At 41.9% G+C, this 26,949-nt stretch overlaps 7 protein-coding genes across 7 annotated transcripts; 2 read left to right on the forward strand and 5 right to left on the reverse strand.

Moving 5' to 3' along the window:
• Nucleotides 1–1,666: 1,666 nt before the first annotated feature.
• anks3 (ankyrin repeat and sterile alpha motif domain containing 3) lies at nucleotides 1,667–8,228 on the reverse strand. The gene is made up of 16 exons (XM_031739410.2): nucleotides 8,146–8,228; nucleotides 7,607–7,788; nucleotides 7,328–7,526; nucleotides 6,448–6,569; nucleotides 6,273–6,354; nucleotides 5,918–6,035; nucleotides 5,644–5,793; nucleotides 4,766–4,891; nucleotides 4,035–4,150; nucleotides 3,801–3,953; nucleotides 3,594–3,718; nucleotides 2,998–3,139; nucleotides 2,646–2,904; nucleotides 2,504–2,575; nucleotides 2,324–2,415; nucleotides 1,667–2,239 (listed from the first exon to the last, which is right to left on the reverse strand). Exons 2-15 carry the CDS (start codon nucleotides 7,771–7,773, stop codon nucleotides 2,333–2,335), a joined length of 1,914 nt encoding a protein of 637 aa, XP_031595270.1. The 5' UTR covers nucleotides 7,774–7,788; nucleotides 8,146–8,228; the 3' UTR covers nucleotides 1,667–2,239; nucleotides 2,324–2,332.
• Nucleotides 8,229–9,268: 1,040 nt separating this feature from the next.
• c8h8orf33 (chromosome 8 C8orf33 homolog) lies at nucleotides 9,269–11,445 on the reverse strand. Its single transcript, XM_031739285.2, has 5 exons — nucleotides 11,256–11,445; nucleotides 10,586–11,022; nucleotides 10,410–10,500; nucleotides 10,070–10,216; nucleotides 9,269–9,988 (listed from the first exon to the last, which is right to left on the reverse strand). Exons 1-5 carry the CDS (start codon nucleotides 11,281–11,283, stop codon nucleotides 9,774–9,776), a joined length of 918 nt encoding a protein of 305 aa, XP_031595145.1. The 5' UTR covers nucleotides 11,284–11,445; the 3' UTR covers nucleotides 9,269–9,773.
• Nucleotides 11,446–12,366: 921 nt separating this feature from the next.
• h3f3d (H3 histone, family 3D) lies at nucleotides 12,367–14,222 on the forward strand. The gene is made up of 4 exons (XM_031739286.2): nucleotides 12,367–12,507; nucleotides 13,226–13,368; nucleotides 13,519–13,672; nucleotides 13,762–14,222. Exons 2-4 carry the CDS (start codon nucleotides 13,241–13,243, stop codon nucleotides 13,888–13,890), a joined length of 411 nt encoding a protein of 136 aa, XP_031595146.1. The 5' UTR covers nucleotides 12,367–12,507; nucleotides 13,226–13,240; the 3' UTR covers nucleotides 13,891–14,222.
• Nucleotides 13,918–16,298, reverse strand: c8h16orf91 (chromosome 8 C16orf91 homolog). The gene is made up of 2 exons (XM_031739287.2): nucleotides 16,100–16,298; nucleotides 13,918–15,115 (listed from the first exon to the last, which is right to left on the reverse strand). Exons 1-2 carry the CDS (start codon nucleotides 16,183–16,185, stop codon nucleotides 14,791–14,793), a joined length of 411 nt encoding a protein of 136 aa, XP_031595147.1. The 5' UTR covers nucleotides 16,186–16,298; the 3' UTR covers nucleotides 13,918–14,790.
• A 432-nt stretch (nucleotides 16,299–16,730) lies between these two features.
• Nucleotides 16,731–26,648, forward strand: LOC116319904 (uncharacterized protein C7orf50 homolog). The gene is made up of 6 exons (XM_031739370.1): nucleotides 16,731–16,817; nucleotides 17,008–17,144; nucleotides 17,225–17,335; nucleotides 23,620–23,831; nucleotides 25,833–25,914; nucleotides 26,302–26,648. The coding sequence occupies exons 2-6, from the start codon at nucleotides 17,022–17,024 to the stop codon at nucleotides 26,479–26,481; spliced, it is 708 nt and encodes a 235-aa protein (XP_031595230.1). The 5' UTR covers nucleotides 16,731–16,817; nucleotides 17,008–17,021; the 3' UTR covers nucleotides 26,482–26,648.
• LOC116319901 (G-protein coupled estrogen receptor 1-like) lies at nucleotides 17,359–20,128 on the reverse strand. The gene is made up of 2 exons (XM_031739368.2): nucleotides 20,103–20,128; nucleotides 17,359–19,007 (listed from the first exon to the last, which is right to left on the reverse strand). The coding sequence occupies exon 2, from the start codon at nucleotides 18,835–18,837 to the stop codon at nucleotides 17,704–17,706; it is 1,134 nt and encodes a 377-aa protein (XP_031595228.1). The 5' UTR covers nucleotides 18,838–19,007; nucleotides 20,103–20,128; the 3' UTR covers nucleotides 17,359–17,703.
• LOC116319903 lies at nucleotides 21,146–23,607 on the reverse strand. Its single transcript, XM_031739369.2, has 2 exons — nucleotides 22,850–23,607; nucleotides 21,146–22,514 (listed from the first exon to the last, which is right to left on the reverse strand). The coding sequence occupies exons 1-2, from the start codon at nucleotides 22,850–22,852 to the stop codon at nucleotides 21,414–21,416; spliced, it is 1,104 nt and encodes a 367-aa protein (XP_031595229.1). The 5' UTR covers nucleotides 22,853–23,607; the 3' UTR covers nucleotides 21,146–21,413.
• Nucleotides 26,649–26,949: the final 301 nt, after the last annotated feature.

Here is a 26,949-nt window from a genome sequence, read left to right on the forward strand (position 1 = left end):
GAGGTAACCCGACCACACGTTACTCCCATGGGGCCAGAAATCCCAACTGGCTGCCTGCCAGCATGCCTAGTCTCTAGTCCAGCAGCTAAACACACATTGCGCTGGAGTGCATGTCGTAGTTTGTGCCTCACATTTGGTGAGATTGAAAACGGATCAGAGTTGGAGCCAGCAGAGACTGCTTCTGCAGCGACGAACCTCAACAAAACTGCTTTTTCTTGGGTAGTTTTAAAAGTGTAGCCTGAAGGCACCTGTTTGCTCATGTACATCTCAGAGATTCAGAGATTTTTTATCAGCCCAGTCCTAAGTAACTCTACGTCATTTTAGACACCGCTGTGACTTCAGGTGTTATAGATGATAGTCGTCCGCTCACTGATCTTGTCTACTGTACATTTAATAAACAAACTAGTGATTTAGGGAGCCTCACACATTAGTGTTCAAACAGGAAATACTACATAGATTTCAGATCATAGACATACCTGAACGTCATCTTTTTCTAAACTTAGCTGAGGTAAAACTACACTTTAAGATGCACATTTTAATAGTGACGTAGATACTCGGCTGGCAGTTCTGCCAAAAAAAATTAAGACTTGGACTTTAGCCAGGTGTTTAAAGTTTGCTTATGTCACATTTTTCCATCTGAAGTAACAGGAGCTGTCCTGCTGTGAGAGGAGAGCAGTGATGTGTGAAGGCTGTGCTTATTGAAAAACCTGCAGGCTAAAAATCGGCCAACATCCACAATGTGCCAGAATTGCAGCTAAGCAGTAAGTGTCACTATTCCTGAACTAGCACCAAGGCCTCGGGCACAGTAGTGGATTTTCAGATGAGACATTTGACAATCAGACGGGTATTCCCTGACCCCGAGGCTCAGCCTGTGCAGAAGCGCCCTGTAGTGTTGACAGATTAAATATTGACCACACAAATAGACTCGTTTGAACCACCACATTAATTCAGGGTAATGTCATTTTAGCACCAAATCTTATACTTATAAATCATCTCAAGGTACTTTATATTGTAAGAAAGATGATGTAGATATGAGACCAAAGATCTGAGCCTGGAGTGTCTGAGTCATACATCAAATACAGAAGTGACGAGAGTGATTCAGAATTTAAGAGGAAGACACTGAAGACATTTGTAAATGTTGCATACATCCCATAAATCTACTCAAGTTGAACACAAACTCCCAATGAGCACCGCAAATCCCAATAAGAGTGTTAGAATGAAACTAAAATTAAATTTGGGCACCTTTCAAGTTTGGTTTATGATTACATCCTAAAATATCTGTACAGGTAGGCAGGTTTTCACTGATATTCAAATATAGAATTTCTTTTTAGATTTTGGGGATTTATCAGTCTCCATAGCTCAGTGTCTACATATGCATATGTCTGCAGAATTAGAAGACTTGTGAGAGTAATAATGTATCGCTGTAACACTGAAGGACCTATACTGCTTTTCCTTGTGTGCTATCATACTATTACCACAGTGGGTGCTCACATTTTTCAGTCTTGGATCTTTGTATTATTAAAAAGAGCTGTGTGTGAGTACAGCAGCCTCACGCCTCATGTTCAAACCTTGGATGGTGTCCTCAAAGATAAAGGCTAAAGTGGTCCAGTATATACAAAAATTATTCCAACTCTGGTGGAGTCCAATAACCAAAATATGCAGTTCGAAATGTGCATAATAGACCCACTTTAATATCTTCTCTAACGTTCTTTAAAAGGCATTCAGCAGGACATTATTTTCAAAAACATAACATACAAATGACAAGATTTCATTCAAATAAACTGCAGAGCTCATTTTAAGTTTGACTACTAACCTGCTTTTATAATCCAACTCTCCATCTGGTGGTATAAACATCACTTCAACCACATTTCATACTTTTGAGTACAGTTACGTAGAAATATCACAGTATTACAACCCCTGATCCACGATTCCCTCCATCACCTCGTGCATTTTCACAGCCCATCTACAGCAGTCCACAAACACCAGCACAGGCATGTCAGGGTCAGGTACCCTTGTGCCTGCTTGTCGTTTTCCTGCAGCAGCTGCATCGCCCTTGTTAGCCTCGTCCACATCTGGCGAGCTCTGGCTCATCAGCCAATCCCAGATGATCAGCAGAGAGGCTTCGCTCCCCTGAGCCGCTCTGGCCCTGGCGTGGCTGGCCTCGTATTTGGCCTTCTCCCATTTCAGTGACATTGTTCAGGGTGGCGAATCACCCTCCGTCAAGTGCTCCAAAAAGGTCCTTCAAAAATATGACAATTGCAAATTATGTTCAGCTATTGCTAAAAAGCTCCTCAAATCTTCCGTGTCAGCGAGTTTGTGTCACCTGAAAAGCTTAGGGTCGTTCCCAGCTATCTGAGACTTTTTCTGGGGCACTCAGTCGCCTCAGATTCTGAAGCAGGGTTTGCAGACTTCCAGCTGTAATGATGTAACACGCGGGCAATGCCATTATACTTAAGTCACTGCACTAAACCACTTAAAATCACTGAGTATTAAACCTTCTTACCCAGTTCTTCTTCATACAAATCCATCTTCTTCATCAGCTCTTGAATACCGGAACACGTTGCTCCCTCCCCAGCTACAAAAAAAATAAATAAAAAAGTCACCGTTTGTAAACCCAAAACTTAGCACAGTCCACCTCAGCTCACCTTTAACACCTGTTCCTTCCCCAGCAGTGGCAGAGCTGCTGATCCCGTCTGTGGTCAAACAGGAGAACAGTTCAGCGCGGCACGCCCTTTCCTTCCCCAGCATGGCACTCATGTTTTGAGCCAGCCGGTGGTTCTCCACCAGCTCAGCGTGGACCTTCTTCCATGCCATTTTGTCCTCCATTAGACAACCCTCCATTACTGTGCGCAGCTCCTTCTCCTGAGACACCTGGCTCTGCAGGCTCTCAACCTCCTCACAGCGCTGCGAAGGTGAGAAAAACATATGCAAAAGGTATTCAGCAAGGTGAGAAAAAGCCAAGTCACAAATCTCACACTTGCAGTGCTTCATGTTTACCTTGTGTAACTGAATGGCCATCTCTTGCATCTCAGCCTCGAGCTGGTCGGCGTAAGCCTGTTCTAGAGCATCGCTGGGTGGTCGAGCGTTGCTGTGCCACCTCGCAATGGCTGAAGTCATTTTGCGCTTGGGTCCAAACAGACTGGAGGACAGAACAGAGTTTCAAAACATTAGACTACAAACATGGATCATACTGGGGTAAATCTGAAATGATGAGGGAAGGTTACAAGATGGTACTGAGACGTGCTATGATGTATGGTTTGCAGACGGTGACAGTGACATTAAGACAAGAGGCTGAGCTGAAGATGCTAAGATTATGATTGGGAGTGACCACGAGGGACAGGATTATGTAGGAGTGCATCAAAGGAAAAGGTCAGGTTGAGAGTTTTGGACACAAAGGCTGAGATGGTTTGGACATGAGCAGAGGAGCCTGAGTGGATATACTGACAAAGGATGCAAACGATGAAGCTGCCAGGCAGGAGAAAAGATAAACAGAAGGCAGAAGATGATGCTAGGGATAGGGTGAGACAGAGGCAGATGGTCTGCTATGGCAACCCCTATAGATACAGCCCAAAGAGGAAGAAGCAGCATCTTACGTAATCCCTATTTCTTTGAGATCATTTTCTGTCAGGGTGAGAAAGATCCGCAGGTCAATGTCTTGCTCTTCAAGTAACGGAAGATACTTCGAAAAGCCGATTTGCTCCAAGAACTCTGCCAGATCCTACAGGAAGATGAGATTTTAGTCCTTGCCAGGAACTCAATGAAATCTGAATAAACGTACAGAAACCTGAACAAACACAAACCTTTGGGCCAGTGTAGGAAGGTGGAAGACCAGCGCCACAGTTTGCTGTCCCACTGGAGTGAGCTCCATCGCTGTTCCCGTAGCGAGTCTTGCCTTTTGAGTGATGACTCTTATTTACTCTGCGAAGGCTGCTCTTTTTACACTGGTCAGAGTCCTGATGGAGAACGATGCAATTATTTATCACGACACACTGACGAACACAGTTTGCCTCCAAACTGCAGACTCTTGTGTTCACCTCGTTACTCTCCACAGAGCCCTCCCAGTTAAGGCCGACCACATGAGGCAGGCCTTCACTGCTGCTGCTGCTGCTCCTCATGGTGGGCATGTCATGGTCAAAGAATGGACTGTCATCTGCAGTTATATTGAGAAAAACACAATCAACAAAGTTTCCACTCAAGTTTTGTATTTTTTTGGGAGTTGTTCACTGGTAAGTTTTCTCCAACAAACTCAGAAGTTCTCTCAGACCTCCCCCCTCCTGCTGCATATGAAACAGCTGTCTGTTTCATATGCATAAACTGTGTGGTTTCATACAGATGTATCAAACCACACAGTTTTTGTCATGATCTGTATTTTTTCATTTGAGAGCTGAAAAAAATAAGACCTAAAACACAAGTTCACATTTCTGGTAGAATTCCTGTATTATTTGAAATTAAGCTGGGTACATAATGACTGTGTGGATGCTGCTGAAATTACTTTTTTTTCTTCTGTTTTTTTTTTGGGTTTGTTTTTGGTTTTTTAAAGAAACTTTGCTTTGACACACATTCATATTTCACAGTCAGATAGACGCTCTTCTCTGTATTTACCTGTTGCCATGGTGACTCAGACCCCCCCACACATGCACCCAGAGTGGATTTAACCAACTCCCATCAGGTTTGTAAAAAAAAATCAGAGTTCAGGGTTGGTCTCAGAGGTTTTTGTTTTTTTGTTTTTTCTTTAAATCACCCCCACACACACACCTACACACACCTCTGCTGCTGTTGCTCTGGCCATCCAGTTCATTGATAGGCGAAGTCACATCACGGTAGCAGAGACCCTCGCTCTGTTCCCCAATGCCACGAAACATCATGTACCCTGGCAGGGCGGCAGGAGGATCTGTGAGTGCAAATATGACATTAACAACACAGCTGTTATTATAAATGGAAGCATGAATAATGTGCTCTACTTTACAGGGAAAAAATGCTTTCCACCCTCACATTTACAATTTTAATTTTTAACCTTTTTTGTTTTCAGCTCCACAAGGATTTTGCAGAGTACAGTAATGCAGGAACACAGGATCACTTAAAGCTTGCCCTCAGTACTTTGGAAGGATTTCACACCTGCTGTCACTGTTAACCCTTTTTTTTTGTTTACCAATGTAATAAACATAATAAGAGTCAGATGAAATATAATGACCTGAAAGACAAATTTTGAAAAGTTGAATGTAAAACATCTACATTGTATCTGCTTTAAGTACAAGTGCCCCCTAGTGGTGAATTCATGTAGCTACAATTTTAAATGTGTATGCGTAAATTCCTGTGATAATAAAGAGACTGTAACTCAAAACAAATCACATTAAAGCACAGTAATTTTTAAAAACGTAATAAAAATGAATCTGATTTTTTCTACCAATCTTAAAAATAACCACCAAGAGCAGATTTACTGGAAATGTAAGGCACTTTAAGACCTTTATTTCTTTTACTTTAATTTCAGACTTTCTAAGGACCTGTGGGAACCCTTAGAAACAGCTTTTTTTTTTTTTTTTTTTTTTTTGCAATTTAACTTCATAACTAGAACAAACGTGGTGTTCAAAGTGTGGCTCAGCACAGATACAGGTTGAAGACCGGATGTTTTACATGACACTGTACCACACAGTTTGCTGGTGCCTCCTACTCGGAACTTGGCGATGGCCTGAGGCCCATCGTGGATGCTGATGCCTTTAGCTCGGTTTCGGCTGGGCCGTATCCTCGGTGGTGCGCTGTCCGAGTCCTCAGAGGAGCTCAGATCTTCAAAGTGTCCTGACAAAACAGAACACACGTACCAAACCCCCCCCCCCACCGAAAAAAAACATTAGAAACTAAAAGGCAATGAAAGACCTAGTAAAGACAGGAATTTTAGATGCTGAGCTGTTTAAACCAGTACCTGGTTTCATTCTTGGAGAACGTGAGTCAATGAGGCTGACAATTTTGGTATAGCCGTACATCATAGCCAGAGCACGCGCCGTCTCACCTTTGGTGTTGCGTTCGTCCACTTTAACTTTCTGAAAATTCAAAGGATTACCAAATTGTGAGAAAGGAACGTCACCACCCATCCTCAGCGGTGTGCGAGTCATGTCAGTTACATTTTCCAGTGATGTGGCTCCATCTTTAAGATGATGAAGAGGGACAGGAGATGGAGATGCAGCAAAAAAAAGGAGAATGACATGGTCTGGCTGACCAAGTACTCATAACCACTTGCACTCACACACGAGTATGTTCCAGCACAGTAACCTACTTACATGATCAAGTAAGTACTGAACAATGATTTCATGCCCAGAAGCAGCAGCCTCCATCAGTGGCGTGAAGCCAGAACCTGGCTCCCTGTGTATGAGGGAAGAATCATGGAAATCTCAAAAGTGTGAACAGATTGTTATTTTTTTGATGGTCTTTTTTACAGCAAATAAAGACACTCACTTGACATTGGCGTCAGCATTGTTATCCAGCAGGAACTTGACCATCTGTTGGTGGCCTGTGCTTGTGCAGTGGAACAGAGCGGTCCAGCCTCGAGAGTCCTTCAACTCCAAATCAGCCCCTTGCTTTTCGGGTTTAATAAGGAAGAAAAAAAAAAAGAAAAAAAAAAGGAAGAAGAAAAGAAAAAAAATGCTGAATGTTCACAATAAAATTTAAAGTTAAAAAAAGAGTTGAATCCAAACCCAAGGCCAGATTTACTAAACAGGGCAAAATTACACGCGAGCAGTAGTGTTGATAGGCGTGGTTAGTTTTAAAAGGCGATTTTTAAAACACGTCTTCGAAACACAGCCACAGTTATTTTCAATATCATGCAGAAAAAACATTGACAGTGCTACCCCTCAGCCTCCTCCTTCAAGTGACATCCTTGAGTTATTGCATTCACAATAATATATATACATAAAGATCCAAACTCATTGTCTTATGGAAATCCACAGTGGCAAAAAGAAACCACTGTATGTTAGTTTAACCTCTAAAACAAAGGTTACACGTGGGTAGGCTGTGAGAACACATACCCCTGTGGCCTGACATTACCCTTCAGAGAAGTGATGCTCACAGACTAAAAGGCCGCATGCAAGTGTGCCTTGTGTATTATTTGCTGTTTTAACATGCCATTATAACTGCTGGGGTTTATTTTGCATCTTTTTTTGGCTGGATCTACCCTTCAGTTACTGTCCATCTGCTTCCCATCTAATTCTTGGAGTTTATTTTAACTTGTTATTTGCTTTCTGTCTCTTTTCAAACTCTTTTTGTCATTCTGAGGCTTCACATCATCACAAATCTTTGAGCCATTGTTTTGTCCCCCCCCTTCAGGGTGATTCTGTACCTGAAGCAGAAAGTATGCGATACTTTCGTTCCCACAGCTTGCCGCCAGCATGAGGGGTGTGAGTCCTTTGGCGGTGGTGGAATTTACATTCACACGGGCCTCCAGCAGCAGATTTGCAATGTTGTCATGACCAATGTAGGACGCATACATAAGTGGGGTCCATCCTCCAATGTTCTTACCATCCAGGTCCACCTCACGCCTGAAAGCACACACAGTTATGTGAATAAGCTGTGGAGGATATTAGCCCGTGTGGAAATGTTGGTATTAAGAGGCCCTCACTTTTTAATGCACTCAGCCACCACGTCGTACTGGCCGATGGAGCAGGCGGTGTGAAGGTCCAGAGGGACATCCAGCTCCTCAGCTCGCACCAGGGAGTCACCCAGCCACAGGGAGAGGCTGGCACCCAGCTGTTCTGACTCACTGGCCTCATCGCTTAACTCGGACATCTTCACCCTTTTCTCCTGGAAAACAGAGACACCATAAACTGCTCTAAACAAACTGCAACGCCCTGGTTTCAAACTTTAAAACCAGGGGCTTACGAGCCTGCAAGAAGCCCCAAATGCTGTAGCTTCAGTTGATGGAAAACATAAACAATGCTGACTTATACAGGCTCACGAATAGCGGCTACTTTAAAGCTAACGGTAATTTCACAGGGCTCATGACTCCTCTGGCTAATTTAGCTTAGCGAGGTGAGCGTCTAAACTTTTGGTCTCTGGAATAAAACCAACACAGTGAAATAAACTAATTAAATGCTCAGAAGACAACAGAAGCAAACGAGTATTTCAGAGTGCAGAAAAATATAACGAGTTCAAACTTACAGTCAGCAGGTAGTTTGTTTTCTCAGCAGCCGAAACTTTTCTAGTTGTGTGTCACACTCTAATGTGTCCGTGCTGAGCCTTGCACCACCCTATCCTGTCTGAGAGACACTTTAAAGGGAAAATCTGAGGAATCACGCTTCCTTAAACGGGAAATAAACACAGGCATGTATGTTCTTTACACAAACTCTTGATTCATGTTTGCTCTCAAGGTCAACTTCTCTGTTTTACACACACAGGCTGAGTTTAAAAGTCTATGAATCATTTACAACATATTCAGTGTTATTGTGTGTTATCATGGAGTTAGCAATACTTCATCATTTAATCAAAATATTCAAGTAAATGTAAAGTACAGTTTAAAAAAAACCGTGTGTGAATTAATAATCAGGAAATTCGATTGATATGCATTGCCCAATCTGATGTCTTCCAGTGGCTTTTACATTTGTGTGTACATTTTCATTGATTGTGATTTTTTTGTTTTTTTGTAATTGTATTGTAGTTTTAGAGGCATTTTGACTGTGTCTGTGAGTGACAAATTAAAGAATCAACCTTAACTCAGTCATTAACAATAACATTTTCATATTTGTATAAAGTGATGATTGAACATAAAGTGAGATTAGTGACTAAACTTTAAAATATATATGAGTAAATCAAAGCTAACTTAGCCAGTTTCCCTTTTAATAAAAAGTGGTACATACAGTCACGTGAAAAGGAAGGTTTTACAGGACTATGCAGTGTGCAAAACTAGAGGCAGTAAATCCTTACTGCTTCCATAAGAATTAATTGGATAAGTTGCAGCAAGGTACTGCTAATCAAATACTTAACTAAATTATTCATCAGCAGCTGTGAAAAGTAGAAGTTTTGGAAGTTTGCTGTAGCATTAATGCTATAAACATCCCCAGGAGAGGACATTAATCCCAGAAAACAATTAGTGCTCAAGTTGTTGCTCCTTAAAGTGGTTCTACAAGTTACTGAATCAAGAGGTGCATTTCCTTTTTGAATGTATAAAGCCTTTGTGGAATATATGTTAGCCTTAGTGATGAAAAAAAAACTATGAATCAATATGGATTATTAACTGTAAACTCAGATTTTACTTAAAAATCTTTATTTCATTTTATCATTGCATTTAATGAAGACACTACAAGCAAAAATACCAAAGTTTTATTTTTTAAAATGTATTTATTTAGCAATATGATAAAAAAAACTTGAATGCTTTGAACCATTTTTTCTGAATTAACATGATTATTATCTTAGAAGTCCAACAAAAACTTATTTGTCTGTTTTTCTAAATATACAAGATATTTTGGCACCTCAGGTGTAATCCACAGGACTCCAGTATTTATGGTAACATGTCTCGAGTCGCCATGCTGTCAGCCTGAATGGACTTGAATAAGCTTCTCTTGAGATTTGAGCAATCACATTAATTCAGTGAATGGATCACGCTTTGTAAAAATGTATTAGTTAAAGGTTTTGTCTGTAAGCACAGAGATTGTGACATCTTCTCTTCTCATATCTTCAGCGTTCACCAGAAGGTTGTCCGCAGATCTCTGGTGGTGCCGTTCTGCCAGCCTACGTAGCACTTTAGCTCCAGCATGATGCATTGTGAAGGACTTGGCATCAGGACAGACAAATCAGAGAAAATTGAAGTGAAACTCCTCCTTCGATGGGATAAAAACAAAAGCCGGTGTTGCCTCCTGAGTCTGCGGCGTCAGCTCTGCACCCTGGGCTTCAGTGTGCTGCAGCTTCTCCTCAGCAAGCGATGTCTGAGTTTTGACTTCAGCTCTCCGGTGGAAAACAGACTTCTTTGGGGACTCTGACACAAGTTTGACCTGGGCTGATGCAATTTCTATCAGGGCACAGAGAAACCCGTTAGCCAGCTGCAGTTTTTAACCATTCTAATGAATCCGCTGCTACAAAATTCACTCACCGCTCTGAATGAGTTTGAATTGCTTGCTCTTCTCCTCTTCCATCTTCTTTCTGTAGTCTCCAGTTACAGCTCTCATCACCTGCCTCTTCTTGGGCAGAGGAGCTTTGGAGCTGCGCAGAGTCTTCAGTGCACGCGAGGCCTCGTCCTCTGAAGGGAGAACATATTCAATAGGTGACACCATGATTAGAAGTTTACTTTTTTGTATGATCTTGTTTAGATCATAGATTAAACATTAAAGAATCCTGAATATTAGTTTAGTCTAGGCTACGTTCACACTTGGATTCACTGCATGTCCCTTCCAACCACATCATAGTACTTCTGAGGTACAAATCTCACTAACTCTGCTTCGGTGTGCCCTTCTGGGACTTCAGGCCCAGCTCCAGCTGCTCGATGCACCAGTCCAGCTCCCTTTTCAGCTGCTCTTCTTGACTCTAAAACACATTCAGACATAAAATCAACCAATCAAACTGCTCACCTCAAACCCACTGTAATTACTTTAAAGCACTGCGCACTGACCAGCTCCTCTGCAGCACCTTCACTCTCCTCAGCTGGCTTCTGCAGTGGCTCAATACTCGAGGGGTTTTTCTTCCCTGATTTCTTTTTCTTCTTCTTTGTTTTTGATTGCTCAGATTGTTCAGGTGGAGACTCAACCTCCTGCGAAAGGGGAGGCTTCTCCTCTGGGACGCACTGTCGGTCACCTTGAGAAGTATTTGGGGTGTCTGTTGTGTCCATGTCCTCTGCAGGAGGAATTTGAAAGTTGAAGGCAAAAGCAGAGCCCTGTTCAGTGAAGGAAATCTGGCTCGTTGGCTCAGTCCAGTCCGATGCAGGTGTTTTCTCTGAAGTTGCTGGAGAACTGTCAGGGAAGAAGTTAAACCTGAAGACGTTATCGCTGCGAGTCCAGAGGGGCTTCTCGGCTGCAGCAGGTGTGGAGCTGTTCGATTCAGCTTTGATATCTGTTGAATGAACACAAAGGACACACAAACATTAGTTTATCTCACTTTTGAGAGCAATGTAATTTCAATATAACACTTTAACTGTGAGAAATGATAACACCGACATAAAACCCTTATGTGCGTTTCAGTTGCTTGAAATCTTTTAAGCGTTCACTTAAAAGATTTAAAAACCCCGTTCTGTCCAGTAATAACAGGTCGAACACATGCATGTGTGTTATTTCGTTATAATATACCGATGTACAACAGCCTCTGGTCGGCCATGCTGAGTCTTCAGAGCTGTAGTTTTTTAGTCGAAACGCGAATTTCCGGTTTTTTAACTCGATGCAAACATATTCAGTGAACCCTGCATACGTTTTTAAACATTTTTAAAATTTCTTTAGCTCTTCGGTCTCTTTAAAAACATGTCCAATCCCCAAACCAGACACTTACCACCGGTGTTACCCGAGAAGAGGTCCGTGTACTTACACTTTCTCAACGCCCGCTTCGTTCCGCGCGTGCATGTTCAGTGCTCTCGCGCTTATTGGTCTATTTATTTTTCATTTTTTGAACATTTTCATTGAAAAATCTTTGAAATAAGAACACTGTCTATTTATGTACGCTTTTAAAGCAACTTTTACCTGAGATAACAAAAAGGCTTATTATTTTATATAATTAAATAAGCAAATAAATAGTGTACAATCATATCACTGTGCTGATAAGGCTTTATTCGAGTGCATCATTATTAGATTATTTCGAATACAAATAACCGAACCTTTTTCGTTTATGATGGTGATGAGGATGACTTGGTACGCTCCCGCTTCTCTCCGGTTTTTTTTTTTCACAGCAGGCACAGAGTTCGAGGAAATGTGTCCTAGGTCTGTTGGACAATGCTTCATCCATCGAGTTTCTGTCAGCTCCAGAATTATGTATCACACTAAAGCTTCCCATTTATATATGAAGAGGTTTATGTATGGAGCGTGTATGTCGATTTGTGAGGTGCACATATGCTTTTTCAGAATGTCTTCTGTGTACTTCATTTGCCTTTTCACATAGTACAGGCTACAGCATAAGTATGGCAGCATTGTTCCCGCTTGTCTTAATTAGTTAAAAGAGGGGGGCGGTCAGTGACCACCATGTTTTCAGAAAGGAATTCCCAGGTTCTAAGATTACACAGACAAAATTATATGTATAACTGTGTGGAATAAGAGAGAAAAGCTGCGGGTGAATAATTAAAATCAAAATAACGACATGCTTCTTTTTAAAATAAGGTACATCTGACGATCCGCTCTAACTTCACACGCAGAGGCAGAGAGCCTCCTTTTTCCTGAACTAATCATATTCCGTTAGGGATTTCAGTTTGGACCAATTGGATACGTTCAGGGGCGGGCTTCGAGCGCTGCTCCGCTTAATCTATAAATACCACCTCCTCAGCCCTCAGGGCAACATAGCGAAGTGACTAACAAGGAGGAGTCATTGAATTTCCCCGAACAACGAAAGTGATCCAAGGTATGGCTGTTATGTTTGTTTATGGGTTTTATTTAAAATCGTCAGTATGTGAATTGGATATATTATCTTTTTGAGTTTTGGTGTTAATGAGAAGCTTTGAAAAACTGACAACAAAACGGCGCGCTCTGTAGCTAAGAGCTAGCTGATGGCTTAAATTGAGCCGATTTGACTGCTCTTAGGGTATGACTACATAATTATAAACTAATGTTAATGTTCACTTATACGACTGAGTGCCGTGTTGTTTTTGGTGATATTAATTGGTTAATTTTAGTGTAAATCTTCGCGGTAACTAGCTGGCGCCATTTTGCAACCGTCCATGCTAGCTTTAAAAATGCTCGACAGACAAGCAAAGAAACGTGTGTGTCTCCTGTAGCTTAATGGTGGCGGTGCTTAGAGGTTTGTGTATGATATTTGAATAAAACCATAAAAGTGGTAACTGTTGTAACTTGTCGTCCTTGATAATGGTATCACCGATGAATGAGGGGTTGGCGCCCTTTATGGTAGTGTTTTCTTTTTACTGTAAACAGAAGTAAAAGGTAGGACGGTTGTTTCGCCACCTATTTTTTTTTAAAACGACGTGAGTCATGTGTCATAGGTAGAGCCGCATAAAGGGAATAGGCTCTCGTTCAGTGGGTGGTTAACGTAAATTACGAGTTTTTGTGAAGTTTTTTTTTTAAAATTCAGTTTGTTTTAACGTCCACTTTTATTTATTTTTCAGACTTATAAGTGAGAAATGGCTCGTACAAAGCAGACCGCTCGTAAATCCACAGGAGGAAAGGCGCCTAGGAAGCAGCTGGCCACCAAAGCAGCCAGGAAAAGCGCGCCCTCTACTGGTGGAGTGAAGAAACCCCACAGATACAGGTACAACAATCATGCCCCTGTATTGTTTGTATAGGCATAACTGGTTACACTGGCTGTGGAAACTAACTTTACTCTTGTTTTCTGAAACTGTGTAGTTGTTACAGTGTTTTTGTTTCTGGGCACTAATTCAGAATATGGCTTGCTTCATAGGCCCGGTACTGTTGCTCTGCGTGAGATCCGTCGGTACCAGAAGTCCACTGAGCTGCTCATCAGGAAGCTGCCTTTCCAGCGTCTGGTCAGGGAAATCGCTCAAGACTTCAAGACGGATCTGCGTTTCCAGAGCGCAGCCATTGGTGCTCTCCAGGTCAGAAAATGCATCTGTTTTAAAATATGAATAACATGTTCTTGTTAATTTGTTCTAGTATGTAATGTTTTCTTTTCTCTTCCCTATAGGAAGCCAGCGAGGCCTACTTGGTCGGCCTGTTTGAGGACACCAACCTGTGCGCCATTCACGCAAAGAGGGTCACCATCATGCCCAAGGACATTCAGCTGGCCAGGCGAATTAGAGGAGAGCGAGCATAAATGCTTCTGGATTTTTATCTTTTTATTGGGTTGGGGGTGGGTGGGGGACTGACTGGGGTTTGTTTTGTAAATCTTGAACTATTTACCAGCATGTGTGCCACCTTATGTCATTTGTAGTTTCAGGCATGATTTTGTACTTCATTTCACACACTCTTCCTTCAGCTGTCCTGTTCACTGTAGAGTAGTGCTTCATATCTGTAAATTCTAAAGCAGAATATCTCACTTCCTTCCTCAGGTCTGCAAATGTATTTTAGGGTCTGTATCTTTTTAATCCTGTGTGTGCATGTCATAGGATTTCTCATTGTGCTGTAAATAAACTTTCCGCTACCTCACCCTGACTTGAGTTTGCTGCAGACAACCTTGGGTACAAATACAAAGTCGGGAGACCCATTGGATCAATGCAAGGGCTTCTTTGCACTATAACTTTGTTCTAACAAGTTGGATGTTCATCAAGTGATCATGTGCACTTTGAAACAGTGATTCAGAACAGACTGGCAGATGCTTGTTGGTCAAGTTTATTGACATTGTAATCCATTACTGCCAAAAACTGCTTAAAAAAAAGGAGCATGTCCCAATTAACGTTAGCTCTTAAACTCAAGATGTACAGCATCATGTAATAACCTACATCAAGCATCACAAGTAAAACCCCAAAGTGAACAGTATTTTGAAACTGGATACAGTCTGCAGAGAAATGTGAAATAGAAAAGCCTGCAACAGCTGTAGAGTAGACCAGACCAGGTTTGAACTAACCTGTAGTTATTGGAATATTTGTGACATTCATGTATCAATGGACGGCCTTATTTCCACACAGAGCATTAACTTTGTGTTCCAGGTCAACACAGTACAATTCACAATAAATACAACCTGATACGACATGTCCACATATTCCGATAAGCACCTTTATTTTTTAGCTGTATCCTCTTCATTTGAAAGCACGCTGGGTACATGCTCGTACAGCTGCTTCTCCAGAGCTGCATCAATGTCTGTCTCATCCCTGAAAGCGCACCACAACAGGAAGGCGGTGGCAAGCAGGCTGATGGGCACAACTTTCCACAGAGGACGCTCGTACTGGCTCCCCATCGAGCGGTCAACTCTCCAGGTCCTGTGGCTGGCTTTGCTGGTTGAGAACTTAATGGGCTCGCTCTTCACCTCCTCATCATCAGCAGATTGTTTGGACTTGCCCGACAGCTGAGAGCTCAGCGCTAGAGACCGCACACTGTGGAGTCTTCCAGCACGAAAAACAGGAGAAGATAAATTAGTTTAGGCTGAAAGACTTAGTGGTTTGAAAGTACACTTAGTGCACTTAAATGCTACTTCATCTTAGATAGTATACTACAATATTTACTTGGATATTAATACTTGTGGACTTTCGCTTAAGAGTAGAAGTGAAATATATTTATGAAACATTTATGAAACTTTTTTAAAACTGTTGTTTTGTTTTTAAGAAGCATCCACAGCTGGAGATTATAGTCCTTAATGGCCACTAAAAACATTAATGCAATCATCATTTTCACTTATACACTGGATTTATGATCCATTTCCAGTGGTCAAAAAACCATAGACGCACATAATATGCAATAGATGTTTTATAGAAACTGATGTTCAAGATCAACCATACAGATGATCATAAGTTCCAGTGGTAGATAGCTCCTTACATAAAAAAATAAAGCACTAGAAAATAAAATTTCTGAATTATTCCAAAGCAAAAAATGAGTTTATGTATAAAACACTTTACCTTTGAATTAGCCTTTAAATAACTGTGTGTCCATCTGTAAATTGTTGCTCAAAACACAGTGATGATGCCACCTAGAGACAATTCCTGAAGCTGCTCTATTGAAAATGATAAATCTAACCTCTGACACAACGGCAACACACGGACGGTGACTGTACTTTAGTCACTGTCATACGTCCTCATAAAAAGAAAACTCCTGATATCCATCCAAAGCCTAGTAACTAGATTAAAGTCAAAGGACCAAGGTGTGTCTTCTAGGAAAAAATAAGAAAAGAAAAAAACCCTGTAATGTTTCATTTTCTATAACTGTAAATGTGGTAACATCTAACCAACGCCGCTGGGTCAGCTTTCTTTTTTTTCTTAATAAACCACTTAAGAATCTGACCAACAATTAAAGATACTACACTGTCATTGAACAACCCTTACACATTGAATACATGCTTTCCATGAGCCGGGGACACACATACACACACTCACCTCACGGTAGCTGCACCGCTATGAATAAATGTTCCTCGACTCAAAGCCACTCGTGTCAGACGGGCAAAGACTGCTGCTGTAGACATGATGGACAACCGGTCATCTTACTCAACACTACGAAACTGAAGCTTTGCCGAGCAAAACCTTTTCAGTCAGGTCATGTAACACACCATTGTGCAACCCTTAATTCTCTCCGGCCAGAACCAGCGAGAGACGCTGGTTATGACCGGCTGTCTCTAACCCACAGAATAATTTATTATTCTGTTATTATTATTAGTAGTAGTATGACTATACCTAAAGATAATGGCATATTTACGCTTGAAAGTAAAAGTACTTTGATTTTACACCGTACCACCAGTCTGCATTTTATTTTTATTTTTTTAAGTATTTTTGAGGTACAGCGTATTGCCTTATTTATAATATTTTTTTTTCTTTTTTATTGGTTAATTAATTTGTTTGTTTTATTATGGCTTTTGTTTATGTATTTATTTATAATTTATTAATTTTAAATAGTCTTCGGGTTCCCACTTCATTTAATATTTTGAGTTTTCTTTCAGTAGTTTGTTCTTCGAGTTTTTAAAAGTGTTACACCCACCGACCAATCACAAAACACGGGTAGCTAATCGTCCAATCAGGCTTCACTTGAGCGGCACCGCTTCCTGGTTGACTTTCCACGCGCATGTGTGCTTTCCAGAGTCTGGCACGCAACGCAACTCAGGTTGGTTTAAGGTTTTTTGTAAAAACAACGTGGTCAAAGTAGTGTTTAACCCTTAATACTGCTGCTTGTTGTTATGTCATAAAATTGATAATTTGTTTCTTTTGACCTTAAGCCTTGTCTGTCCGTGTACTTCATTCAGTAAACGTGTGTGCTGGTCTTCAGTTATATACATGCTCGTGTTGGTTTGCAGGAGTAATTTATCTCATGGCTAAGGACAAATCGTTGAAATCAAAACCTTATAAGAGGAAGAATCTGGGTCCATCAGATGACAGTACAGAAATAATGGACACTGAAGTAAATACGAAGAGGAAAAAGATGGATGCAGATGTGAGTAGCACAGAAAATGGTATTTTACAGCACTACCTGAAATCAGTCACAGTATCATTAACACTTTGCCTTTAAACCAGGAGGCTCCTGCTCAGATGTCTCAGTTAACAAACACAACAGATGATAAAAAACGGAAAAAGAACAAGAAGAGTAAAAAGGAACAAGTGAACCAAGCCGCAGAGCAAGCAGAGGTGAGAATGTTCACTGCCGAAAATGTGACTTAAAGATTTTATTTGGCTCTTTGTAGGTAGTCAGCTAGTTTACAGTGTTTTACTGTGAAAAAAATCTTTTTTGTGACATAATCATGGTAAAGCATAGAGCAGCGTGGCAAACATGTAATAACACAGCTAATGAATTGACAGTTAATAAATTAAAATTTTTGGCACAGTGACATGCTGTCATTCAGTCCAGAGAGACTTTTATGCTAGCATCATTCATTTAAATAACACTGATGTGTCTCAATTTTACATAAAAAACAGTCAGATCTGTACAGAAGTTAGGATCCTTGCTTTGATATTTAGCACTGAATAGCGCCTTTACCCCACAGCATGTGTGTTTTTCATGTGTGATTGGTGAGAACATGTATATACAGTTTATTCAAGGTGGGTGCATCAGTTGGCAAGGGGATGTCACAGTTTGAATGTGATGAGTTGCTCGTACTGTCATCCTTTGCTGCTGGTTCGTTTATGGGCTTTCTCGAGGGGGTCCTGTTCAGCTTGGACCATCGGCTTTTATCCTGGAGAAAAAGCCTCAGCTTTTTCCTAAAGGCCTCCCCGAGAAAGCCGTAGATGAGAGGATTCAGGCAGCTGTTGGAGAAAGCCGCCAGCCTGACGGCGTGGCCCGTCAAGGGGTAATCCTGCCACAGCGTGCCCCCGTTCGTGTCGCCCCTCACGAGGTGCACACTTGTAAACATGTTCTCTGGCAACCAGCAGAGGAAGAAGACGACCACAGCAGCTGAGATGAGTCGCAGGGCTTTCTGCCTGCGAGGCCTCTGCAGGGGGCTGTTTAGCTCCCAGTGGCTGCACTTGAGCACCCGTGCTATCCTCCAGTAGCACACACCCAGGATGCAGAAGGGCAGCAAGAATCCCAGCATCACCTCCAGCCACTGAATCTGAGTCACGTTGGCGAAGCAGAAATGGAGCTCTCCGGCGTGTTGCACTTGAGCTACAGCGAAAGGCAGCAAGGTGAGCAGGGACGAAGACGTCCAGATGAGGCAGCAGCTGAGGCGTGCGCGTGGTATGCTGCGACCGATGGAGTTGGTCAGTGCGACGAAGCGGTCGAGGCTCATCCAGGTCAGAAAGAAGACGCTGCTGTACATGTTGGCCTGTTGGAAGAGGTTCATGAAAGTACAGAGGCCAGCCTTGTCGTAGTAGCCCTTCTTAAGATTGAACACTTCAATCAGAGAGTCAGCTACCAGAAAGAGGTCGGCCATGGCCAAATTCACAAAGTAGCGATCTGGAGGTGTCATGCGGCCCCTATGGTTAAGGTTGACCACTATAATAAGGATATTCCCAACGAGACCGACAGGAAACAGGAATATGGTGTAGAGGCTGGAGAGGATGAGGCTGATAAAATAATAATTATCTGAAGCTGCCTCCAGACAATCTGAGACGACTGCCTGTGTGTCATTTGGATGTGCACTGAAGTTATTGTCAGCAGTGACTTTGTAGTCCACATGCATGGTCATGTTCATGTTCCCCTTTTGTCTTTAGCTGTTGTTAGCAGTATCCAAACACTAGGTTGCCATAGTTCCTAGATTTTTGAAGACTAAGTAGTTGCTGAGGAGCCTGCGGTACCATCAGTTCCCTGTTTGTGTGAGCGGTAGCTTTTGGATAGAGCGAGGTGCTGATGCCACTGTTTCCCCTAGACAGAAAGAAGAAGTGAAATGAAGTCTGTTTTCACTTTCTTAAAACATCAATTAATTTCAATTCACATCTATACAGTTGCATTTATATAGCACAAAATCAAAGAACAGTCAGCTCAAGGGGCTTTAGATTGTAAGGTAAAGACTCTACAATATTAGAGAGCAAACCCCAACAATCAGACGACCTGTGTGAGCAAGCACTTGGCAACAGGGAGAAGGAAAAACTTCCTTTTAACAGGAAGAAGCCTCATGACTAAAGGAGGGGCAGCCATCTGCCACAACCGGTTGGGGACTGGGTGCCAAAAAGTAGACATCCAGGAGGTAATAATTCTGTACACAACATCAATAAATATTGATGTTGTGTACAGTTGTTGTGTATTGCTCGCTGTGGCGGGCAGGTCGTGCTGTCTAGCTGGCAGCCTTCTTTAGCAGCTGCCTGAATCATCATTATAATATGACAAATTACAAAACAATGTCACGGTGTTTTACTTCAGCTCTAGTTATTGTGCAAAAGTTGGGAGCTTCACAGAATTTTCTTGCCTTTGACAAATGACAAAGAATGATTAATTAAGCCGTTAATCACTGATTAGTTTTTACTGGAAACAGAAGCAGAGGCAGAGGTACTGCAGTGACACATTACGTTGCCTCATGTAGGATGAACAAAGCTAACTTGTCATGTTAGCAGAGCTGAAACTAGCAGTCATACTGTCTAGTTGACCGTACCTTTGAAGAGATAACCCATAAAAATTCATTAGTGATGCAACTTTTAAATGGACGTGTATCTGTTTGGCGTGCAGCTGCTCTGAATATAGTCAAACAGTCAAACAGTCAAAAAGAATACCTTCCGAGATCCTTCATCTAACTTATCAGATCTTAAAGATGCTTACGAGCGTCTAGAGATTTAAACTCCCAACCAGAAGCAACTCCAGGCTGTAAGATTTGTTGTATGTTAGTTCAAAGCGTTTGCTTTTGTATAATTGCTTTAATATTAAACAGGTAAGCCATAACATGCTGAGGAGATACTTGGAAACTATAAGGAAAGCTAAAGTGGTGATAAACAAATTAAGGTGTCATATAAAAGAGCTTGGACTCACCTGTGATTTCTCGGTCCGCGTTCAGTCTGTATTGTCCTCCCTCTCCGTTAATGCTGACAGTAAAAAGTGGTTTCACTGTGAATTCGGAGAAATGTTTACAGCCACCCACCACTTGCAACAAGAAACACAAACACACAATGCAGGCGCGTCTTCATATCGCAGCTTTTGAGCCAAATGTGTAAAAGTGTTTTTAAAATTTAACCTTTACTACTTTTTATTGGCAGTACTGTCACTTGGCAATTTGAACATCCCCTATTTATATCAGTGTGTGGGTATAATTTTATTGCTTATATGATTATATCAATTTGAGACATGAGGTCGTCTTGTCAACACTGGCATGAAAGCACGCAAACACGGTCATGATTGTGTAATGTTAAAATATGTAAATATGGGAGTCGATCTGTCTCTGGACAGCACATTTACAGTAAACAAGGTGGACATGCAGACATGGATAATTTCACTGGTTTCAAATTACTTGAAAACCCCAGAAAGACGGTTTGGGCAGGAACACAAACTGTGCGCTTTGTTCTGGTTTGTAGGGCGCTTGTCTGAATCTTTTATCACTTTATATGTGATGATTTTAAAACTGTAAGTAGCATTCATAAGAGCCCCGATTTCAGCAATCACTACTGTGACAGTTAAGACCAGCTTCTTATGCAACCCTGCACCTGCATTCACTTTCCTGGTTCCTGGGTTTGTGTCGCTCCGTGTTGCCACCGATGGAAAACGTTATCCACGCAGATCACTTATTCCTAGAACTGGTGCCCATGAATTTCTTGAAAAGTGTTCATCTGATTCACAAACACTTTTTTTTTTTTTTTTCTTCAAGCATAATTACATGAGGACTCGTTGACACTGTTGGCATAAGTATAGACTCTGACTTTGGTTTTCCTAGACTTAATTTTTCCTATGTGGCATTCAGGGAGCTGCAGAGGTTTTTCCAAGCATTTGTCTTAATGGACTTTTGTGTAAATCAGGCTTATGCAAACAGTTTCCAAGAAAAGACATTTGCCCGGGAAAAGGTTAAAAATTCATACAGAATCTCATGTACTAATAACTTTAATTCCCTGATTAAAGAAATAAATCCTTCGAATTGACATAGCATGGCAAGATGATGCACAGTAACAAGATATGAAGCATTTTTCTGTCTTCTTTTTGTACATTTTGTAAATGAAATGTTAAAAAAAAATACATTTGATGAGAGTTCTGCAAGCTTTCAGTGACTGGATAGATAGTGAGGTGGTCCATAACAGGTAAGACATTAAATCTGATGCATGGGAAGAGCTATGTCCTAGCGAACAGACGCATTTCTTAAGACTCGATGTCCTCCAGAGTGTCTGTGATCTCAATGTGCGGAGCTATGATGTTCCTGTTGGGCTGTGGCCCTGGACGTCGGCAGCAGTCCCGCAGCCGCCTGATCACTCCATAGAGGCTTTCCCGACACGGCCTGTGCATGAACAGGACGAGCAGCAGGCTCACGCTGCTCCCTGAGAACAGCACAAACTCAGACACACTCAAAAATGCTTTCTGGTGGAACGTCAGCTGTCTCTCACTATTAATCAGAGCCCCTCTAAGCAGCGCCACGCTGTAGAAGAGCTGGCAGATGAGCGTAAAACCGGTGACCGCCAGGAACACAGGGCCTTCCTCAGAGCCGGAGAGGAAACGTCCATTCGACTCCTTCTGGCGGATGCAGCCACCTATCAGAAGTCCCAGTTGGAGGATGTAGGGAATCAGGAAGACCAAACAAAGTCTAGCAACTGCGTATGAAACACCATCTGTGGTGGGATCCATCAAACAGTTGCCCCCTTTCTGCAGATCTCCTCTGGGTCCACGAATGCCAGCCAGCACCAGAGAAATGAGTAAAGAAGTGATGCCCACTAGTGCCGCACAGATGCGAGACTTTCTCAGCAGGTGATTGGATGGAGGATCAAAGGTGAGGACGGATGCCATGAGCACTAAGACCAGCAGGCCACACAGAGAGGCTATGTTGATGGTAAAGGAGAGTGCGGCACAGCCTAAAGCTGTGGTGTTTAGGTAGCGAGGTCTGTGGGCCACCGTGTGCAAAGAGAGGAGAAGGAGCAGCAGCTGGAAGCCACAAAACACCCAGAGAAGGCAGCCGAGCCAAGCCAGCCTCTTGTGGGCGCGATAAGTCTGAATGAAACTGTAAAGCAGGAAGCAGCCTGCTAAGAGACCGAAGGTAGCAAGCAAACTGTAGATGTAATTTGCATTGCTGATTAAGTCATTGGCTGCAGTCTCGTCTAAAACAGAGTTTTCCGTGGTCTTGACGCTGCTCTCTGTGATGTTGACGCTGCTCTCTGTGATGTTGACGCTGCTCTCTGTGATGGCAGAAGAGATGGAAAATTGAGATGTGGGGCTCATCGGAGTGGTAGGCGAGCCTGTGCTGTAATTAGACTGGAAATCAAAGCAAAAAACAGCCACTGATGAGAATCAGATTTCCTCAAAAACAGAAGTCCAGTGATTTGAAAACACTTGAATATACGTGCATGAATCACTATGAAGACTTTCCACAGGAACACAGAGATTACAACACACAGTTCCTTCCTAAATTAACTCAAAGTTGAGCTAAAATCTTAACTGTATGCGAAGAACTTTAAAAAATACACCGTATATGAAGAAGTATCGAGCAAAAAGTTGTAGTTTTGTTTTCTGTGAGTATTTTCTGTGAGTCTTTGTTTGCTTCCCTTTGAGGACCTGCCCGTTCAGTAGAAACACATGTTTCCACTTACCATTTTTGCTTCCGTCACCCGCTCGTCTGTTTTGTATCCACCGGCCCGACGCTGCTACCGCCTGAGTCAAAGCTCCGAAAATGATGCTGTTCGCATGGACACAAGTGCTCACCGTACAAAAGGGTTTTCTATTTCTGTGGGCAATGCCCAGGCAGCATACTTTCAGAATGACTTTTTGGCCATGTGACCAAAATCTTTTCTTCCCCTCCCTTTTTTTTTCGTTTCATCACCACCAGAGGTCGGCTAAATCAGAGAGCATAGTGTGTCCATGGTTCAACATCCCCTGGCATAGAAGTCTTTAAGTTGTGCTGTGTTTACATCCTATAACAAGGAAATGTTTTTCAAATTCTTATTATTTAAAAACTTCTTCAGCAGTTCTGTGAAGCTGAATTGTTTCATTGTCTTTTCTTTCTTTTTTCTTGTTTTTTTTGTTGGCTATTTTTAAACCAAGTGCATGTAGGGGGGCTGTGTGGTCTGCGAACGCACTGCTAAAACTGTCTGGGTACTGCACAAAAAAAGCGTGCTATGGTGAACTCGTAATACTGTAGGCACAGGAAACGTCGCCTAGAGCTGCAGAGCAAGAGGAAGTGATCTAAACCTGAAAACTGCTTTTGACTTTTGTCTGCAAAAGCAGAGCAAAATGTCACATTTAGTTTGCATTTAGCGGAGTTAAAATCGGCATGTGCATAAGGAGAAGTTTGTGATGAAAAGATTTCCTTTTCGCTGCAATTTATTTGGGGACGTGTGTTTGCTTTGCTTTGTTGTGATAGGTTCTTGATCCACCCAGCTGTCCTGAGGGGACAGCTGAGGCAGAGGGGCTCGAGGACTTGAGTCCCGAGGAGAAGAGGGTCCTGGAGAGGAAGCTGAAGAAGATTCGGAAAAAGGAGGAGAAGAAAAGGCTCAAAGCGGAGGGAGTGACTTTGGAGCAAACAAAACCATCTGGACCCAGTGCACAACAACAGGCCTTAGACTACCTCACGTGGTAAGAATGGGGTCCAAAGCCTTATCAGGATGCAATCAAAATGCATTATGGGATGTGTAGCAGCGGATTTATGAATTAAAACCCAGGATATTGTATAATTATTCTTTCTTTATGTTGTAAAAGCTCACAACTAGATCACTGGATCCTCTTTTTTACTCAAAATATATTTATTGAGCAATTGTGAATACAGTTGACAAAAAAGAAAAAAAACAAAGGGAAACACAAAAACTGGTTACATTGAATACAAAATAGAACTTCTCACATTAGAACATAGGTAAAACCAAAACCAAAACAAAACACCACAACTCGGGAGGGGCGATTGATACCAACCAGACCTTTCCTTGCAAACCACACAGAAGTTAGCTGCAACACAACTGAGCTTCACGTTCCCATTAACACAGTAAAACATACAGAATGGTAGGTCGTCGGACCTCTATGGAATAAGAAAATGTGTTAGTCAGCAGGAAGATCCTTAAATTGAAGGTTAGAGAAGTTTTTATTCTGGCTGGAGCAGTGGATCTTTTCAAGACTGAGACACGACATGAGATCAGCAAGCCACTGAACATGAGTGGGCGGGGCAGCAGCCTTCCACCTCGTCAAAATGGCACGTCTAGCCAGGAGGGAACCAAAGGACACCACCCGATGTTTTGCCCCGGTGATATATTAGTGAGGGCAGATCCAAAACATGTGGGTAAGATTGGCGTCATCAGACCTGCGCCTGTTACAGCGAGGGCCCAAGCTAGGATAAATCTTAGCTAATTTGGATTTAGATAAGTGGGCCCTATCAACTACTTTGAATTGTAATAAGGAGTGGCGAGCACAGAGTGATGTGGAATTTACAAGAGGACTGAATCCCGAACGTCATCTGACATAGATATACCTAACTCCTTCTCCCATGTGTGGAGACCTGGGATTGCAAAAAATGTCTGAGTTGTAAATATCTAAAAAAGTGAGTTTTGGGAAGAGTGTATTTTGCTGACAGCTATTTTGTATAAAGAGATCTTTAAAGTAAATAATACCTGCTCAAAACCAGACCTAAAACAAATTGTCCAAAGTTGGAGGGAGGAATAGGTGATTTGATAAGATGGGGCTTTGAAAGAGGCAAGAGAAATACCCTGAGTTGAGTCTAAGTCCATTGCCAGCCAAGTGGTGAGGCCCACACCCGCCCATGATTTTAACTAGTAGGTCAGGGAGCAAATATTGGCAGTCCAATAGTAAAACCGAAAGTTGGGGAGTGCCAGACCCCCTTCAATCCTAGGTTTCTGTAAATGCACCTTAGCTAGTCGAGCTCGTTTACCCTTCCAAATGTTGGAGGAAATAATAGAATTGAGATTTGTAAAAAAGGACTTAGGGATAAAGACTGGTAAAGACTGAAATAAGTATAAAAACTTAGGAAGAATAATCATTTTAATCGAATTAATTCGACCGACCAGAGTTGTTTTCAGGGGTGACCACTGTAGTAGGCTTTGTCTGACATTCTTCAATAGTGTAAAAAAGTTGGCTTTGAGAAGCTGTTTATACTTTCTTGTAATTGTAATACCCAAATAGGTACAAACTGCTCTTTGACCGCTTTAAAAGGGAAACCAGACAAATCTATTTGAAACACTTCTTCATTTAACAGACAAAGTTCACTCTTGGACATATTTAATTTATAACCAGAGACGTGACAATAGCTAGATCGAATAACAACCCTGTCGTGTGCCTCGTTTAAGTTGGAATGGTTTCGATTTCTGGCTATTAGCAAAAAATAAAGCAACAGGAGTCAAATATAGGTACTTGATCCATGAGATGAAACTTGAACCGAACCCAAATCTTTCCAGCACAGCAGATAAATAGTTCGATCACTGGATCCTCTTAACATAACATACACAGGAATACTTTCTCAGAAATGATTCATAAATCTAGCATTTGATAAGGTGTTATTGTAGTGAATCATGGGGGTGGAAGTATGTGCTTTCTGCAATAGTTACCCTGCAGCCACAGTGGTTTTTGTCTTTGCAGCTGGGCTGAAAACCGTTCACAGTGGAAGTTCCAGAAGACGAGGCAGACGTGGTTACTGCAGCACCTCTTTGATTCTGAAAAGGTAAAATTACCCAGCATTCTTCCTGATTGATGGCGGTGACAGGGGGTTTTCTCAGCTTTGCTTTAGAGTGGTCAACCACTAAGCTCTTTCTTCCACTTTCTATTATTAAATAACACTTAATCTCTATTCTCAGTTCAAAACTATTTGTCATTTTTAAGCAGAAGAGAAGAAGTAAAAGGTATAAAAAGTTGAAATGTTTACAAACATTTTCATGTAATTCATGTTATCTTTGCACCACCCTGATCTTTGAATCTGTCTGAAAAGAACACTGACAGGAGATGCTCAGCATTAGTGTCACTAGTATCGTAATGATTTGTCACCCTGTAGCCAAGAGTCTCTACAATATGTATACAGAGAATCAACAAGATTAAAGTAGCTTCTTCTCAGATTCCAGACGACACGTTTTCTGTGCTGCTTCAGTACCTGGAGGGGCTTCGTGGAAGTGGGAAGGACACAACTGTGCAGAAGGCCTTATCCCTGGTGGAGGAATCTGGAAAAGCACCAGAAGACACAGTCGTCCAGCAGAGGGCACACAGAGCCAGAGAAGTTATCCAGCTATTATCCTGAGCCACAAATATTACAGAGAGACTCGCAAAAAGACTAAACTCTGTTCACAGGACTGAAGGATCGGCCTGATCTAAGGCTTGGGCTAAAGAGGTTTTAAATGTAACGGTCCCTGTTTGTGTTGCCAGTATTATTCAGCTGTTTTGATAATTAAAAGTGTTACTTTATCACCTCTGTTTCTTTACATTACTTGTGTGTGATGTTGGTTGGTAGTTATCAGTCAGGAAAGCCATGTGATACAATATGAAGTCTTACAGGCAGATTAATGTTTTATTCAAATGTACAGAAGCTGTTGGTAAATCCTTTTTTCAACTCCAACAAGTAACTCAGAGGTTACTGTTCAACATTGCCAGTATGGGCAGATCACTTCGGAGAGATGTGAATCCCTCAAAGTCGAACAGATAGCTGGAAGACCTTTTGAGTAACATCTCAGGAATGTTTGTAGCTAAGACATGTTTGTGCACGTCAAGG

This window comes from Oreochromis aureus, linkage group 8, assembly GCF_013358895.1.
Source record: "Oreochromis aureus strain Israel breed Guangdong linkage group 8, ZZ_aureus, whole genome shotgun sequence".
In the NCBI taxonomy this organism is placed as follows: domain Eukaryota; kingdom Metazoa; phylum Chordata; class Actinopteri; order Cichliformes; family Cichlidae; genus Oreochromis; species Oreochromis aureus.

Coding starts and splice junctions, on each gene's coding strand:
- anks3 (XM_031739410.2), bottom strand. CDS start 7,773: ATGTCCGAGTTAAGCGATGAGGCCAGTGAGTCAGAACAGCTGGGTGCC. Junction 4,892..5,643: donor AGGCACCAGCAAACTGTGTG/GTACAGTGTCAT, acceptor TTGCACTCACAG/ATCCTCCTGCCGCCCTGCCA. Junction 3,954..4,034: donor GCTCTGTGGAGAGTAACGAG/GTGAACACAAGA, acceptor GTTCTCCATCAG/GACTCTGACCAGTGTAAAAA.
- c8h8orf33 (XM_031739285.2), bottom strand. CDS start 11,283: ATGGCCGACCAGAGGCTGTTGTACATCG. Junction 10,217..10,409: donor GAAGGGCACACCGAAGCAGA/GTTAGTGAGATT, acceptor TTCTCCCTTCAG/AGGACGAGGCCTCGCGTGCA. Junction 9,989..10,069: donor ATTCAAACTCATTCAGAGCG/GTGAGTGAATTT, acceptor GTGCCCTGATAG/AAATTGCATCAGCCCAGGTC.
- h3f3d (XM_031739286.2), top strand. CDS start 13,241: ATGGCTCGTACAAAGCAGACCGCTCGTAAATCCACAGGAGGAAAGGCG. Junction 13,369..13,518: donor AAGAAACCCCACAGATACAG/GTACAACAATCA, acceptor CTTGCTTCATAG/GCCCGGTACTGTTGCTCTGC. Junction 13,673..13,761: donor CAGCCATTGGTGCTCTCCAG/GTCAGAAAATGC, acceptor TCTTCCCTATAG/GAAGCCAGCGAGGCCTACTT.
- c8h16orf91 (XM_031739287.2), bottom strand. CDS start 16,185: ATGTCTACAGCAGCAGTCTTTGCCCGTCTGACACGAGTGGCTTTGAGT. Junction 15,116..16,099: donor AGCGGTGCAGCTACCGTGAG/GTGAGTGTGTGT, acceptor TCGTGCTGGAAG/ACTCCACAGTGTGCGGTCTC.
- LOC116319904 (XM_031739370.1), top strand. CDS start 17,022: ATGGCTAAGGACAAATCGTTGAAATCAAAACCTTATAAGAGGAAGAAT. Junction 17,145..17,224: donor GGAAAAAGATGGATGCAGAT/GTGAGTAGCACA, acceptor CCTTTAAACCAG/GAGGCTCCTGCTCAGATGTC. Junction 17,336..23,619: donor AAGCCGCAGAGCAAGCAGAG/GTGAGAATGTTC, acceptor TTGTTGTGATAG/GTTCTTGATCCACCCAGCTG.
- LOC116319901 (XM_031739368.2), bottom strand. CDS start 18,837: ATGAACATGACCATGCATGTGGACTACAAAGTCACTGCTGACAATAAC.